The sequence below is a fragment of the Argiope bruennichi genome, chromosome 3 (genome assembly GCF_947563725.1).
Source record: "Argiope bruennichi chromosome 3, qqArgBrue1.1, whole genome shotgun sequence".
Lineage (NCBI taxonomy): Eukaryota > Metazoa > Arthropoda > Arachnida > Araneae > Araneidae > Argiope > Argiope bruennichi.
Window position 1 is genome coordinate 145,020,405 of NC_079153.1, and position 15,880 is coordinate 145,036,284.

A 15,880-nucleotide genomic window follows, 5' to 3' on the forward strand; every position below is an offset into this window, starting at 1 on the left:
TTCACCCTTTCATTGTTCGAATATTTAATTATTTATTTTAATGATTCTACTAAGAGTTTTTATTTGGGTGCGCAACTTATTTTTTAAAAATTTCTCTTGGTAACTTGTTGGAATTCATGAAAGATTAATGCAGAATTAATACACTGTATTCCTATTTTTAAATCCAGTGATTCAAATATATATATTTTTATTTTCAGTTAGAAACAAAATTAATATAAATATTTTTAAATTGGTAATTATTATTTTTTGATGTTTAGAAATGCTTTTTATTTTAATTTTATTTAAATCATTTGTAAAAAAAATAAAAGAATATTTACTTAAAATTTATCGATATTTCTTTTTTTATCTTTGTTTGACAACATTTTTTGTCAGTTGTTTATATACCGGGTGTCTCATAAATTTGTAAATACTTTAAAAATTCATAAAAATTGAAGGACTAGGTATATTTGAAGGCGGTTTGCAAAACTATTTTTCTCATGAAAAAAGATTTTTTTTTGATACAGAAAAAAAAAAAAAAAAAAAAATCAAAAATTTGTCAATAGAGGGCGCTGCACACAAGCAAATCAGTGGAAATATGCAAATTAAAGTCTTATGAAATGCAGAGTGAGCGATTGACACATCATTTCTAAAGGTTTGTATTAAGATGTTGACACTGGTGGTAAAGTTGTTTTATGTTAGCAACGAATCGGTGGCTGAAGTCTTACGAAAGTTTAGGACCCAGAAAAGATTGAAGAAAGGTTCAGGTCCGATCACTCCTGCTGGACTTGTTTCCCTAGCACTCCGTTTCGAAGAAACTGGAAGTTTGTGTCATCGGCCACACAGTGGTGCACCTCGTTTAACAACAGTCCGTATCCCCGATGTCTCTTCGCCAATGGACACGCTAAGGGAACAATCTACAATGGCAGTCAGTAGCACACGAGAAGTGGCACGAATAACTGGTATACCAAAGACTTCGGTGTACCGTATCCTTCATGGTGTATTGCAATTGTACCCATACAAATTGCAATCGCTACATCAGCTCGTACCAAATGATACAGCTAAGAGATTGGAATTCTCAAATTGGGCTTTGGCGAAAATTGAAGATTATCCGCGATGGCTGCATGGAGCAGTTAATACCCATAACTGTAGAATATGGGCACATGAGAATCCACATGCTTACACTGAGAAGCCCCTGCATTCACCACGGGTTACTGTTTGGTGTGGTTTCACTGCATCCATTATTGTAGGGCCTTTTTTTCTTTGAAAAGCCCTGTAAAAAAGCAGGATGGAAGACATGTTCAATTAATGGAACAAGTTACTTGGAAATGTTACAGAAGGAAGTGATACCGTCCTTATTGGAACACGATGTCCTTGACACAGTGACATTCATGCAAGACGGGGCACCTCCTCACATCGAGACCGAAGTGAAGGCATTTTTGAGAAGAACTTTTACTGAAGAACGGATAATTAGCCGTCACTTTACACATGAATGGCCCCTATGCTCACCAGATTTAACACCCCTTGATTTTTGGTTATGGAGTTACCTTAAGTCTCGGGTGTACCGCCATAGGTCAACTTCGTTAGTGCAGCTAAAGGAAGCCATTCGCCACGAAATCTCATGCATTCATCCGGATATGCTGTATGATGCAGTTACTAGGGTTGTGTCCCGCTTCCAAACTGTTATTTGTGGTGATGGCGGACACATAGAACAAGTACTGTAGTACTGGTGTGATACGCATGTAAACAATTGCTTGCATGCAAATAAAAGTATTTTTCCCGTAGAATTGTATGTTTTGCTTGTGTTTAGCGCCCTCTATCGACAAATTTTTGAACTATTTCTTTTTTTTTGTATGAAAAAAAATCCCCCTTCATGAGAATAACAGTTTCGCAAACCGCATTAAAACATACTCATTCCTTCAATTTTTATGAATTTTTAAAGTATTTACAAATTTATGGGACACCCGGTATATATGTGGTTTCTATAAATTTATTATTAATAATTTACAGAAATTAATAATTTAAAGTGTGAAATGCAATTGTATGTTTCTTTTTTAGGTGGATTGTATGTTCCTTCCAAAATTAATGTCCATCAACTGTCCTTATTTTGATTTCTCTGCATGTAATTTTTCTGCTGAGAATATGTATTCAGGGTCCAACTCCAATATTCAAAGCAAAGAGGGTAGTGGGCGGGTTTCTTTGTATGTTCTTACTGGGATTATTCACAGGTGAGGTTTTTAATAGAAATTGACCTGTTTCTCCAATTATTGCATAGTTTCTTTGAAGCACTTTCATTATTGACATATATTGAAAAATTGATAGAATGCATAAATTGTTAAAGCTTTCATATTGTTAAAGCATGCATTATTTAAAAGAGTAAAATTGAAACCGCAGCAATTCAAATTCTAAATTTTCTTTCCTCATTAATAAATTTTTATTGAAATTACTTTCTTTAGTAATTGTGAATTATTCAATTGATAAATAGCTTAAGTATGCAAATCTTGTATTTATTAGAGTTTGCTTTTACTTTTTATATTAAGATTTTATTAAATATTAGATTTTAGCATTGTATTTTTAAATCTTTCGCATCAAATTTGATTTTTAAAATATTTCTCTGTGTATTTTATTTCGACTACTCTTTTTCAACAAAAATTTTTTAAAGAAAAAAGAAAGGACTTGATTTATTGAAGAATTATTTGATAATAAAAGTATGTTTTCAAAAAAAAAAAAAAAAAAAAAAAAAAAAAAGAGCAGTTTTTTGATATTTGATATAAAACTTAGTATTTCAGTCTTCATAAGTTATATGACTCTGAGTGATGTTCAGTTAAAAAAATTTTTTCTGACACCCTACCAATTTCTGTTTCAGTTATACCCTTGAATGCAACTACAATACTTGCCGTTTCACTGCTAATCAGAAAAGATCCAAAAAATCCCAAAAAATTTTTGATGTGCCTTCCCAAGTTTTCTTCACACCTGAAATTTATCAAGAGGTATGTAAATGTTGTGCTGTTTTCACTTGAGACAACACAGTACCCTAAAAATGAAAAAAATACAAATTTTACTTCCATTTTTCGATAGCCTATATAGTTTCGAAAGCATGAATAAAAATTTTAGACCTGACATCCAAATAGCTTCAAAGATATTTGTATTTTTCTATTGTCAGTCTTAAAATTTGACAACTAATAGGGCATGGTTAATTTAGTTTTCATTTTGAAGCATTTGCCATTCTTAAAATCAATTTTTTTATAATTTTTTTTACTCAATCGATTCAAAAGAAATGATTATTAACTTAAACTTTCACTACCAAATATTTCCTGTTTGGTTATGTTATTCTTTCTTTCAGCTTTCTTATTACTACATAACTGATATTCATAAAACCGACTTTTTCAAAACTAATATTAGTTTTTACCTATTTTGAGTAAGGAAAAATCTATATAATCAATTTTAATTAAAATAGTATTTTTTATGCATTTTATAGGTTGGAAAATAGCATATTAAAAAAAATTAAAGCTCCAAAGGCATTATTAGTTTTTGTTTTATAACTTTGCATACATTAAAGGCATTTTTCTCAGGCTTTTATTTCTGTTGATGGATGTGTTTTTTTATTTTTCTGTTCAAGATAGGCACATAAAACCTTTTGAGATACTTTTATGCATATGAACTATAAGAATTAGCATGGGTTTAGGCCTGAGAATTTTAGTTATTTTATTAAAAATGTTAAATTTGATATTTTTAAATTTTTTGTATTTTTTAGGGTTAAGTTACAAAAAAAAAAAACTTATTAAAACTTTACAGAGTCAGATTATGAATACCATACTAGCTTTTATTTGTAATAATGTTAGAAATATATATTATTTGAAATAATAATAAAAAATAGCATTTAGAATGAAACATTTTATAAAAGTTTAAAAACTTCAAAATTTTAATTTTTTTAAAATTCTAAAATAATGGTGCTAGAAAATTGACTTTTGAAAATCAAAATCAATTTAATAATATAATCTGAAAGAAAACTAATAAATTACTTTAAATATTACTGTCCCCATAAATATATTTTTTTAAAAATGGGTACTGTGTAGCCCATTTAAAAGATAAAATAATAGTGATGAAATAGATAGCCGTAGGGTCTAATAATATGCTCTTAGTCCTGTGCTAACTCTTTTTTCTGTAACTGAAAGGAATTTAATTATGTCATTATTTTCTTTGACGTTCTACTAGAGGTCATTTTTCAGGGTTCATAATCATAAAAACTGCTTAAAAAGTTTTTGAATTTGAAAACCGCCTTTAAACCCCTTAAAAGGGCTTAATTTTGAAGAAAAGTCCTTGAAAAGTGCATAATTTTATCATTAAATGCAAAGAAATTCAAGCAATTTGTATTGTTTTTCCACACTTTGAATAGGATGATTCGAAAGCAGGGGGGGCTTATTTGCCGAATTTATCAAGGAAGGAAACCAACAAATCGGAAGAATTTGAAGAACGTATCTAGTGTCAAATAGATCCAGGGATGCCAACGCATGTTATAGTAACACTGAGCGATTTTTTCTTCTCCTTCTTTCTTCAGCAATGTGCCTTGCCGTTTATTGAAATGCTAGAATAGTTATTCGGAAGGGATTATACGAAATACGTACTTTGCCATACGTTGCGACTCGGAAAACGCTCGAACTTCTATTTTTAATATTTTTTGGCAAACAGATGTATCGAACGTAGGAGAAGCTGCTCTAAAAACACTTACAAGGAAGCCTCATTATGGTACATTACACATTCGATCATCATTCTCATTAATATGTCGTTTTTAAGCAATCCCTTGAAGGACTTATTAAAGGGATTTTACTGTGCTATATTGAATTGTTATTCATTGCGATATGTAATTAAGTTTGTCGATCATATAAAATCTTTTAAGATTTTAACTTGAAGTTAAAAGGTTTCAATGATTGTGATTTCTTTCGCAGTTTTATTGTTACCATCCTTTTGAAAATTATTATTTGTTGGACCAACATTGCCAAATTTTAATTTTTACTAAAGCGGAAATTAAAAGAAAAAGTTTTTTCAAATCTTTTACTCTTCAGGGTTCAGATTTTATTATTTTATAATGATTTTTTTTCTTCTTATAACTCTTACAGAAATTTTTTATTCAATAAAATCTTTTTTTAACACATAAAAATTTGTCCTAATTGACAAAGCAGTGTGCATTATAAACCACTGCAGTTAGGAGCATGAAATTTGGAAAGTTATTTTTTGGGTATTAGAGGCCCACTAAGAACGAATTTTTCAAAATTTTAATTAAAAATTTTTGAAAGTATTTTTGGCATAACATCAAAGCATATTCCCACCCAAAAATTACTTTTATGCCATTTTAAAGGTTTAAAAAATAGCTTTACAATAATATCGATTTTGTTTGAATGAATTTTTTTTTCCCTTTACTTTTAGCAATTTTTCAAAGATTGGTTTCGGACACAATTTATTACAATGATTTTTATTATAATGTAATTCAAAACAATACCAGTGCTTCTTCGAATCATTGAGTCACATAATTTTTCTGCTGTTAAAATCGTGATTAAAAAAAAAAACAAACTTTGCTTTAATTTAAATAGAAAAGTTTTTAAAGCAATTTATTAAATTAAATTCTTCTTTTCATGAGTTTTGTTAACTTTTCAAGTAATGTGATATATTATCTTGTGTTGGCTTCAAAAAATACTTTTTTAAAAAAATGCTTCTAATGGCATTTTTTAAATTTCTTTTTTTTAGTGCTGAGCTGGTTTCTCCCTCCCATGAATTTGTTCCTATTTCACTCCCATTTGAATTCTAGGACTTGTTAAAGCACTTTCATTTCTCCGTTGAATGTATAATCACGTTTTCTGCATTTTTTAAAAAGTTAAATTACAAATGTACGATTGGTGAACTTTTTAAAAAGGCCTTTACTAATCTTTAGAATTGCAAAATGATAAGACAATCTTTTATAGTCTGAGCCAAACCATCTGCATTTGGCTGCATAATGAACAAAGGAACAAAGGCATAGGTTCATATCAGAAGACAAGTATGAAAGTGATAGAATTTTTTCCTTTAGTGGTTTTATTACGAGATTCCAATTTATTTGACCGTATCAATTTAGGAAAGGGACAACTTAGGACTATATCAACAAATCTTAAATTCATCCATGTTAATTCACCCATTCATTCAAAAAAGTTCTCTTATTTCCTAATTCATACCCACTTTTTATTTAATTAGTGCCTACATATGCTGTAAATATCCTTTTTTCTTTATTTCCCATGCCACATGTGAAGGAATAAAAATCCCTGCATCTACACAGTTTTTTACAGATAGGTATCTAAAATTTAAGATTTGAGAAGATGAATTTAAGATTTGAGAATTAATCAGAATATATATATATATATATAGATAGATAATGTGATATGTAATTGTGATAATTTTATTTGAAAAATAATTCATATTTTTATTTTTTAGATTGGTGAGTCCTTATTATTTTCTATACTGGATGCTGTGGGACATAACCCAAAATCTCAAATCAACAATTCGCAGTTTCTGTCCATCCAAGGCGTGAAAGAGTGGTTGAGACAGCATGCGATGGCTCTGAGAGGGAGATGTGCTCCGAATTACGTCAAAAAATGCACACCCTTGCCAGGTTCAAGGTAAGTACAGAGCCAGTTTATTTTTAAATTCTTTTTGCAAAGGCAAATTTTCCAAATAGCTTGTGTTAATATTTTATTTGTTAAAATAATTTCCATCATTTACAAGATTTTGTATAATTTTGGATAAATTAAAGATGCCTTGATTTCAAAGTCTAATTGCAGCATGAAGAATTTGGATTTGCAATCATTAACCTTTAGACTTGAATGTGAAAATACTATTAAGATTACAATTGCTGGTCTTTACCTAGGGATGATAAAATCCATAATCCATGGACTATTAATTCCTTCCTTTTCATTATCAATCTGAGATATTGCAATACAACTGAATATAGAAGTAAATCAATTTTTAAAATAATAAATTCTCAATAAATAAATTGATGTGCTGAGTAAATCCTAATATGTTACTAGTGTAACCTTTATGAAAAGTATCTGGACATTCTCATTGCTATCAAGCAAAATGTATCATTCGATTTACTTATATATCTTCTTTAAATATATGTAAATAATTGTAATATGTAATATTGCAATTATTTGTATAATTAACACATGTAAAATAATAAGTACATGTAATGTAAATAAGTAAAGTATATGTGATAAGATAAAGATAAGTATATGTGATATAAATAAAAATATGAAGTATATGAAAAGTATATTGAATTTGTCATTATAATTACTTTCATATCACCTTCAAATTTTTAAATGGCAATCTTCAATTTTTTTCTTACTTTAAAAGATTTCTTATATTAAAAATTGACTTAATATGAAATTCTATGTGATTTGACACAAAGCAACCATAATTACACCAGAATATTTAAAGCATTTCTCAATATACAAAAATACAGAAAATAGGTATTTCATATAGCTTATTCCTTTACTTTTTTATTCTTCATTTGTTGATTTGACTCCTTAACTTTGGGACATTTTAGATATTTTTGAAAAGATGGGCACAGTAAAAAATATAACATAATTTTTTATAGAAATATGAATCCAAAATTATTTATTCTTATTTTGATGTTTGTTTATAGAATGAGAATTACTAAAATAAGCAAAAGAAAAATATTTCACATTATTAATTTGTTTTATTTTAATTTATTTATTTATAAATAAACCTTAGATACACTGCATTGAAGTGTTCTCGATTTTTAAAATCAGATTTATAAAGACCGCATGATACGAAAACTGGTCTATTGTTATTCATATATATATATCAGGGGTGTTTGTGTTCCGGGGAAACCCGGGAATTCCGGGGATTTTGAACTTCGATACCCGGAAATTCAGGGGATCGTCGTTCAAAAGGAAGTAGGAATAATAATGAATTATTTATTTTGATCTGGGCGATTTTGTTTGCTTTGAAAGCAGAAAACGCAAGGTCAGCGTGTGTGGTGAAAACTTTTCCTTTCTTTCTCCACAGGCAGTGATAATGCGTGAAAAGGGGGAAAAAACTTCTTTTTTGTTCTTTCCTTATTGCGAGTTATGACTCATTCCCCCGGTTCTCGGACATTCTCTTCTGGATTCTTTTCGGCAAGTAGGCGCGGCAGAAAAAAAAGGGGGAGACTTCCTTCGACCAGATGTGCGATAACGTGACTCTGGGTTCAAAGGTCTTATCTCTCCTGGCGTGGCGCCAATAAGTAGAGAAGGGGGATTTTTCGCCGTATTAGCTATTTGTCATTGATCGCTTCGCAACTTTTTTTTCTCCGCTGTGTAAAATTTTCGTTTCATTTATTGATGCACGTGTAAATTTTTCGTTTCGCTTATTGAAATATTTTTTTATTTATGTACGCAAGAGAATTTCATTTAGAAATTTCAGCATATGAAACAGAAATTACCCCTTAAAAATTCATATCTAATTAGTTTTACAGCATTAGATCCAGAGCTAAGAGGTAAAAACAGTACAATATTAGCTTTTGAAAAATTATCATCTTTTATGTCCCATATTTTTAGTGATAATGAAAAGTCAAAAGTAGAAGCTGAAATAAGGTTATACCAGAGTGATATTGATATCACCAAAGAAATGCTCTACACATCTGATGAAAGTGGAAATCAAGTCAAGTGTACAATTGATAAATATTGGTCTAAAGTTTTTAATTTAAAAGATGATTTCACAAATGATTATAAGTATCCTACATTGGCTAAATTGGTCAAAGCCTGCCTTAGCTGCTTCCATGGCCCATTAGTGGAAAGTGCATTCAACTTAATGGATACACTTGTCACTGACTATAGAACCTCTCTTAAGATTGATTCCCTAGATGCAGTGCAGACTATTAAATATGATTTAATGGCTTCTAAAGAAACCTCATGTGAAAAATATGGCTCAAAAAATCCAATGACTGATCCAATTCACAAAGATCTCTTACTGAATATGAACAGAAGTTGGAAAACATATCAAGAGGACTTAAAAACATGTATTTCAGATGAGTCACCTATAAAAGTCTCTGAAAAACCTTCTACATTAGCAGAAAAGCAAACTGCTTCTACCTCTGCATGTGCAGTTCTCGAGGAAATTTCTTCAACTGTAAATGAGGAAAATAAAAGTCAACCTTCCTGCAATTATGAAGTTCACCACAAAAGAAAGACAAGCCCACAAACATCAGAAAATAAAAAAAAAGCAGCAGAAATTAGATAATTTTTTTTAAAGAATTAATTCAGGTAATTTAAAATATTTGCATAAAATGTAGTAGTTTATATGTTTGAAAATTTATGGTTATTAATTTTGCAAAAAAAGTAATTCATTGAACTTTTATAATTAGGTCATTCAATACTTCATAATTGTAATTTTTCATTTCTCCCCCCTCCCCCTTCTCGAAACTCCAAAATGCCGGTAGTAAGTCCGTAAAAGTTTCAGGGGATTTTTTGGGGTCCCACAAACACCCCTGATATATTGTTCTTATTTTAAAATATTGATCCTATTGATCTATTTCAGATTTATACTATATGTATAAAAACATTTTCGTTCGTATTTGTGCCAATTTATTGAATCAATTGTTCACTTCTACATTTTTTTAAAGATTAATTTAACTAACATTTATTAATATTTGTTTGTTGGTTTTATTTTATTATCATATTTATTAAATATTTGTTTTATTTTGTGTTTCATTGTTCTTTTAACTCACATTTATATTAAATTGTGTTAATGAATTGAAAAAGAGTGAAATTCGCGATTTCTAACAGCTGAACGAGCATGGCTGAAATTTTGTACAGCCTCATTTAGTTGCCATTTTTCCATTTCGATTATAATTTTTCATTCTTTCTATTCAATAATTTTTAAGATATAAAGTTAATAATTATGTAAAATTATAAGAATTTGAAAAAAGAATCTATTATATCTAAACATATATTTAAAAGTCAGTAAGCATCATTCAACATTAGGATGTCTAAATTTCTTCAGATATATTCTTCTATTCTTAAATCGATCTTTTTTATTTGAAATTGGGAGAGTTTTATATGTATTAAAGATAATCGAATCTAGAGAGTTTGAATTCAGATGGGATGTTGCCATTAAAAAAATTGTTTCAATACCTATATGAAGATGATCCCAGTATGAGTAAAGTTACATACATTTTTAAAAATTGTTTTTCTTTCCTTTATTTAATTTCTAAGTAATGAGCAACTCTCAGACACTTTTTAACAAAATTCAACAATAACTGTAACAGCCATTACTTAAAATATGTCCACTCAGCATTTCTATCATTCCTATGGAAAGATGAATCAATTTAGCTGCGATTTTAATGAAAATGTATTGATACAAATAAAAAAAAACAACTTATTTTATGAATAGATGGTTCATATTTATTTCAGAAGTAATATATTGTGATTTTTAGATCTATTTTAAAGAGTTTTTCACTGTCTGTTTTTATAAATTTTAGGTCACAAGATAAAATATCAACCAGATCTATGACAATTAGACGATCACTTTTCTCATCATCTAATAGAGGTGAGCTAGCATCCTTTAAATTTTTAAAAAAATATTTTCACTTCCATTAAAAAGTATTGAAATAATCTTAGGTTATGTTATGTTATTATTTAAATGAATCAGGAAATCATATTAGATGTGTCATTACATTATATTTCACTATAATGGAAATGTATTATCTAAGAGCATTTATAATTATATTAAGTGTTGGCTCGTCCATCAGACTTGCAGAGTTACAGACAGAGCCTTTTATCCATTGGGCAATTGAGCTGTTGTTTTGGGTCGTCTTTGATCCAAAAGGTGGTATTAATTTTTAAAATTTAATGTAGTAATTTTACTTTAATTGTGAACTGGAAAATTTATGTACATATTTCAAGTAATAAGGAAGATCAACGAACCAATCTCTCCCAAGTACTTTACGATTTTTGGCTTTTACGAAAACTTATGGTCTCTGCAAATGTCATCTTTCTGCAGACATGCCTTAATTGCCTCTCGCAGTGTTGCTAGTCATTTTCGATATAAACCGAAAAAAGATTGCTTCTCTCCATATATTCTTTATATATAGAAGCACCACCGACCGAGTTCCTCAGCCGCAAATTTTGCTAAATTTTATTTCATGTAAACTAATGATGCTTAGATACATTATTAATGGTCCTCATCTTTTTTTTTTACTTTCCAGAAATATCCAGAAATGGTAATGGCTTCCGAAAACTTTCTTTCACACTTTCTAATAGAGATGTTATTCCATAGAGCGCCTTGCACGGTTTTGGTATACAATAGCTTCGATATATTAATCTTTGGCAGAGATTTGACATTTTTGCTGAATCTATCGAGTGATTCTTGACGAATTTTTTTGGTAATTAATCACTAGCATGCGGTTAATAGTTTTCGAAAATCGAATTTGTGTTTTATGCGCGTTTTTCCCAACCGATTGAAACAAATATTTCGCATAAAATCACATACTAAATTTGATATATTTTAGTCATTTTATTTTTGAGTTATCATGTTTTCATGTTTCTCAAAGTACAGACTAGCAGACGGTCAACCTATTGTTGATTTGGTTCAAATTTTGTTAGATGTCTTCACTATAGATATTAAATCTGTATACCAAATTTTATCTGTCTGGTTCGTTTCGTTTTGTAGTTATCTTGTTATTGCATATTCGCACGGCTGGGCAGACAGACTTCCTCTGAGTGGATTTTGCTCTAAATTTGATAGAAATCTACAAATGTGGTGTAAAGATTTTATCCAAAATTTCTTTGTAACTCAAAGCGTTTTTGAGATTCCAAAAATGTGTTTTTCGAACTCAGGGAGGCCTAAAAGGTGGAATCTCGCGCTCAAATTTTTCTCCATTTCTTATATGAGAAAGCAAGAACTCAATACGAGTTACAAAAATCACAGGAGAAATTCAAAAGTTTGTGCATTAGCATTTGATGCACGCGTGGCATCTGTACTTCATGAATTGCCGAACATTCTTGAAAACGCTTCATTTTCACTGTCGTTGCTGCTGTGATATCTGTACCAGCCTCCAGATCCATGTCGGACTTCACTGTCGTTTCTTAAACAATGGCCGTCAAGACAGCTCAGGGGAAAACACTCACGCACGCACAGAGAGAGGGAGACTAGATAATTTGGCGACAGAGAGAGAGAGAGAAAGACTTCGGATTTTGGTGGGAGGGGGAATAGAAGGCGAAAATGTTCCACTTTGGCTAGATGTAAGCAATTCTTCAATGACGGAACTATACTTTTATCAAAACGGAAAGGAAAAGAATTGAATCTCTGGCTCAAAATATTGTTTTAGGCTTGATTCATCTGTCTGATCATCATCTGACTTAATTGCATTGGTTTTTGTGTACTATTTCTTTCGATTTTATGTCATGCAAATGTGTAGAAAGAATGCTTATTTGTCTGTCTGTCTTATAGTAATTCATTACAGTATAATTAATATTCATTTTTCAACGATCACACTAATTCTGTTTGTGTGTGTATATATATATGTATAACATTTTTTTCTCTTGTCTTGAAATACAATGAAGCTTTCTCCTTTCCCCATATATACTTATAAATTGTGCAGGTTTACAGCGGGAGTCCTCATCCAGCACCAACAACCTTTCATCGAATGCCTCAGACTCGGATTTCCGCGGCGGGATTACTAATAGGACCACTCAAACCCGGACAATCCGCGGCACGAAGTCCCTGTTGTCGTCTCCCGTTTCCATGAAGAAGGTGTCCACTCTGCAGAGGCGGCACAGCTTTGTGCATGAAGCCGGGAACAAATTTTTTCGTAAGCCTGGGGCGCCCACCAGCAAAGGTGGAACAGCCTGATCTGGCCCCTCCTGGTTTATGCCTTCTATTGCATTTATGTACACACTTATCAGAAATGTTAGCTCTTTCATAAGGATGTCTGAATTGCCGTTTTTCTTCTTTCTTTTCTTCTCTGTTTTTTTGCATGGAAGTTTTTTAATTTATGATCTTATAAAAATTTGTTAGATGTAAAACTCACGTATAAGATGTGGACCCTAGATTTGACAGGATTTTGCAGCTTTTATTTCTAGTACTAAATAAATTTTTTATTCAAATGAACGTGCATTTTTAAAGAAAAGTTGTTATATTTTAATTATTTAAAAATATAAGAAAAAATAAGTTTTAAGAAATTAAACAAGGAATCGAACACACTTCAGTATTACAATTTGTTTATTTTTTTAGAAAGTTGACAATACAATAATTTCATTAGGAAACTTAAGGTAACTCTAATTAAGTATTATCTAATCCTTTATTTTAAAAAAAATGGCTTAATTTTAGTTCAGGAAGAGAGTATTGATTGAAGACAGAAGCTAAAAGAAAAATAATTCCAGTAGTTGGGAGTAATTATTTATATTACAGTAAAAATTTGAGCAACAAGTTAATTTTTTCCCACCATATTTCTGCTCCAATTTTAACATAATAACCATACAGTTAAATATCTGTATGTTAGTAACAATTGGAATTAATAAATATTTCTGTTCTTTTTCAGTTATATTTATTATTTGTGAATCGAACCATATTTTTGTAATTAATTATTATTATTATTTTTTTTTTACATTTTTACTGTTTCAAGAAAGAACCAAGCTAATTCTTTATAAGTGATCTGAGTTCTTGTGCTATTTTTAATAGTTGTTTTTTTGATTAACATTATATTTTAAGTTTTCTGTATTTAAAACTAATGAATATGGCTGATTTGTCTAGAAAAACCTGAATCAAAGAAGGTTAAAATTCTGTTAATTTCACCTGCATTTTTTTTATTGTTATAAAATTATTTGAATAAATATATTTTTGCATTTAAAGGGAGAGAAATCATTACCAAAATAATGAAGATTTAAAAAAAAAGAATATTTTCGGATTGAAAATCAGGACAATAACATGTTTTTGTTTGCAATGTTCCAATAATTTTATTAAATTTTCTTTTTCTATAATTTTTTTGATGAAAATGACTGTAACAATAATTTTGATGCCTCATTTTTTTAAAGATTTTATTTGGCGAATAACTTAATAAAGAGGTTTAAAAATAGTTCTTTTCGTTTCTGAAATAAGTGCTTCAAATTCCGAGGGCCACAAATTGCTGATTGTTTTAGCTCTTTGATGTCGGCTTTATTATTATTGATATTTTTATAATCTTGTTTTGTTATGAAATGTTTAGTGTTAGTTTTGGATTAAAGTGTTTGGAATTTTGTTTTGAGTCACAATTGAGCTATTATCCAATTTTAATGGATTAATTTAAAATTATTAAAAAAGAATGTATATTTATTTCAATAAAATTTTATATATGTTTAAAAATTATGTATTTAAATATATTTGTTGCCACTTGGAATGCATGTATAGTAGAAATGTTCTAAATAAAAGTGCATTGTTTATTGTTATTTTATTCTCATAGTTTCTTTTGTTCTGTGTTTGTTAATTCAGTTATTCAAAGACCAAACAGTTATTTATTTGTCTCATTAGAAACAGGTTCTTATTTTTTAAATTGAGCTGTAATTAATTGATAAAAATATATACCATTAATGTTTTCAGTGTATTGCCAATGTCTTCATGTTTCCGAAAATTTCCACCCTGTTAACCATTTTGCATTCTTCCAATTCCCATTTTTTTAAAAATCTGTAATTAAGTCAAAACTGCAATTAATTTAAAAGATAAAAATTACATGGACATGTTTAAGTATGTCGGGTATGTCAGTATTTTCATTCATAGAGTGAAACAATGATGAAAATCTGAAATAAGATATGCTGTTTAATTAAGAGTTTATATAAATTCATAGATTAAATATTGAAAACCCTTTATAGATTAATTAAATTAAATTTAATTTCAGTTTAAATTGAAAATCGTTTTAAACTTTCTTTGCAATTAGTGAGGTAGTTATATGTGTACAGGATGCAGGGGTGTTTGTGCTCCGGGGAAACCCCGGAATTCCGGGGATTTTGAACTTCGATACCCGGAAATTCAGGGGATCGTCGTTCAAAAGGAAGTAGGAATAATAATGAATTATTTATTTTGATCTGGGCGATTTTGTTTGCTTTGAAAGCAGAAAACGCAAGGTCAGCGTGTGTGGTGAAAACTTTTCCTTTCTTTCTCCAAAGGCAGTGATAATGCGTGAAAAGGGGGAAAAAACTTCTTTTTTGTTCTTTCCTTATTGCGAGTTATGACTCATTCCCCCGTTTCTCGGACATTCTCTTCTGGACTCTTTTCGGCAAGTAGGCGCGGCAGAAAAAAAAGGGAGAGACTTCGCGACCAGATGTGCGATCACGTGACTCTGGGTTCAAAGGTCTTATCTCTCTTGGCGTGGCGCCAATAAGTAGAGAAGGGGGATTTTTCGCCGTATTAGCTATTTGTCATTGATCGCTTCGCAACTTTTTTTTCTCCGCTGTGTAAAATTTTCGTTTCATTTATTGATGCACGTGTAAATTTTTGTTTCTCTTATTGAAATATTTTTTTATTTATGTACGCAAGAGAATTTCACTTTGAAATTCCAGCATATGAAACAGAAATTACCCCTTAAAAATTCATATCTAATTAGTTTTACAGCATTAGATCCAAAGCTAAGAGGTAAAACCAGTACAATATTAGCTTTTGAAAAATTATCATCTTTTATGTCCCATATTTTTAGTGATAATGAAAAGTCAAAAGTAGAAGCTGAAATAAGGTTATACCAGAGTGATATTGATATCACCAAAGAAATGCTCTACACATCTGATGAAAGTGGAAATCAAGTCAAGTGTACAATTGATAAATATTGGTCTAAAGTTTTTAATTTAAAAGATGATTTCACAAATGACTATAAGTATCCTACATTGGCTAAATTGGTCAAAGCCTGCCTTAG

General features: G+C 29.9%; 1 protein-coding gene across 1 annotated transcript in view; it reads left to right on the top strand.

Moving 5' to 3' along the window:
• Positions 1-14,396, top strand: part of LOC129963989 (cytosolic carboxypeptidase-like protein 5) — a 40,717-nt gene extending 26,321 nt beyond the window's left edge. The window contains exons 7-11 of the mRNA XM_056078633.1: positions 2,035-2,204; positions 2,843-2,966; positions 6,436-6,620; positions 10,484-10,551; positions 12,605-14,396. Coding sequence (XP_055934608.1) covers positions 2,035-2,204; positions 2,843-2,966; positions 6,436-6,620; positions 10,484-10,551; positions 12,605-12,855 — 798 coding nt within the window. The 3' untranslated portion in view covers positions 12,856-14,396. The remainder of the gene's footprint in view (positions 1-2,034; positions 2,205-2,842; positions 2,967-6,435; positions 6,621-10,483; positions 10,552-12,604) is intronic.
• The last annotated feature ends 1,484 nt before the right edge of the window (positions 14,397-15,880 follow it).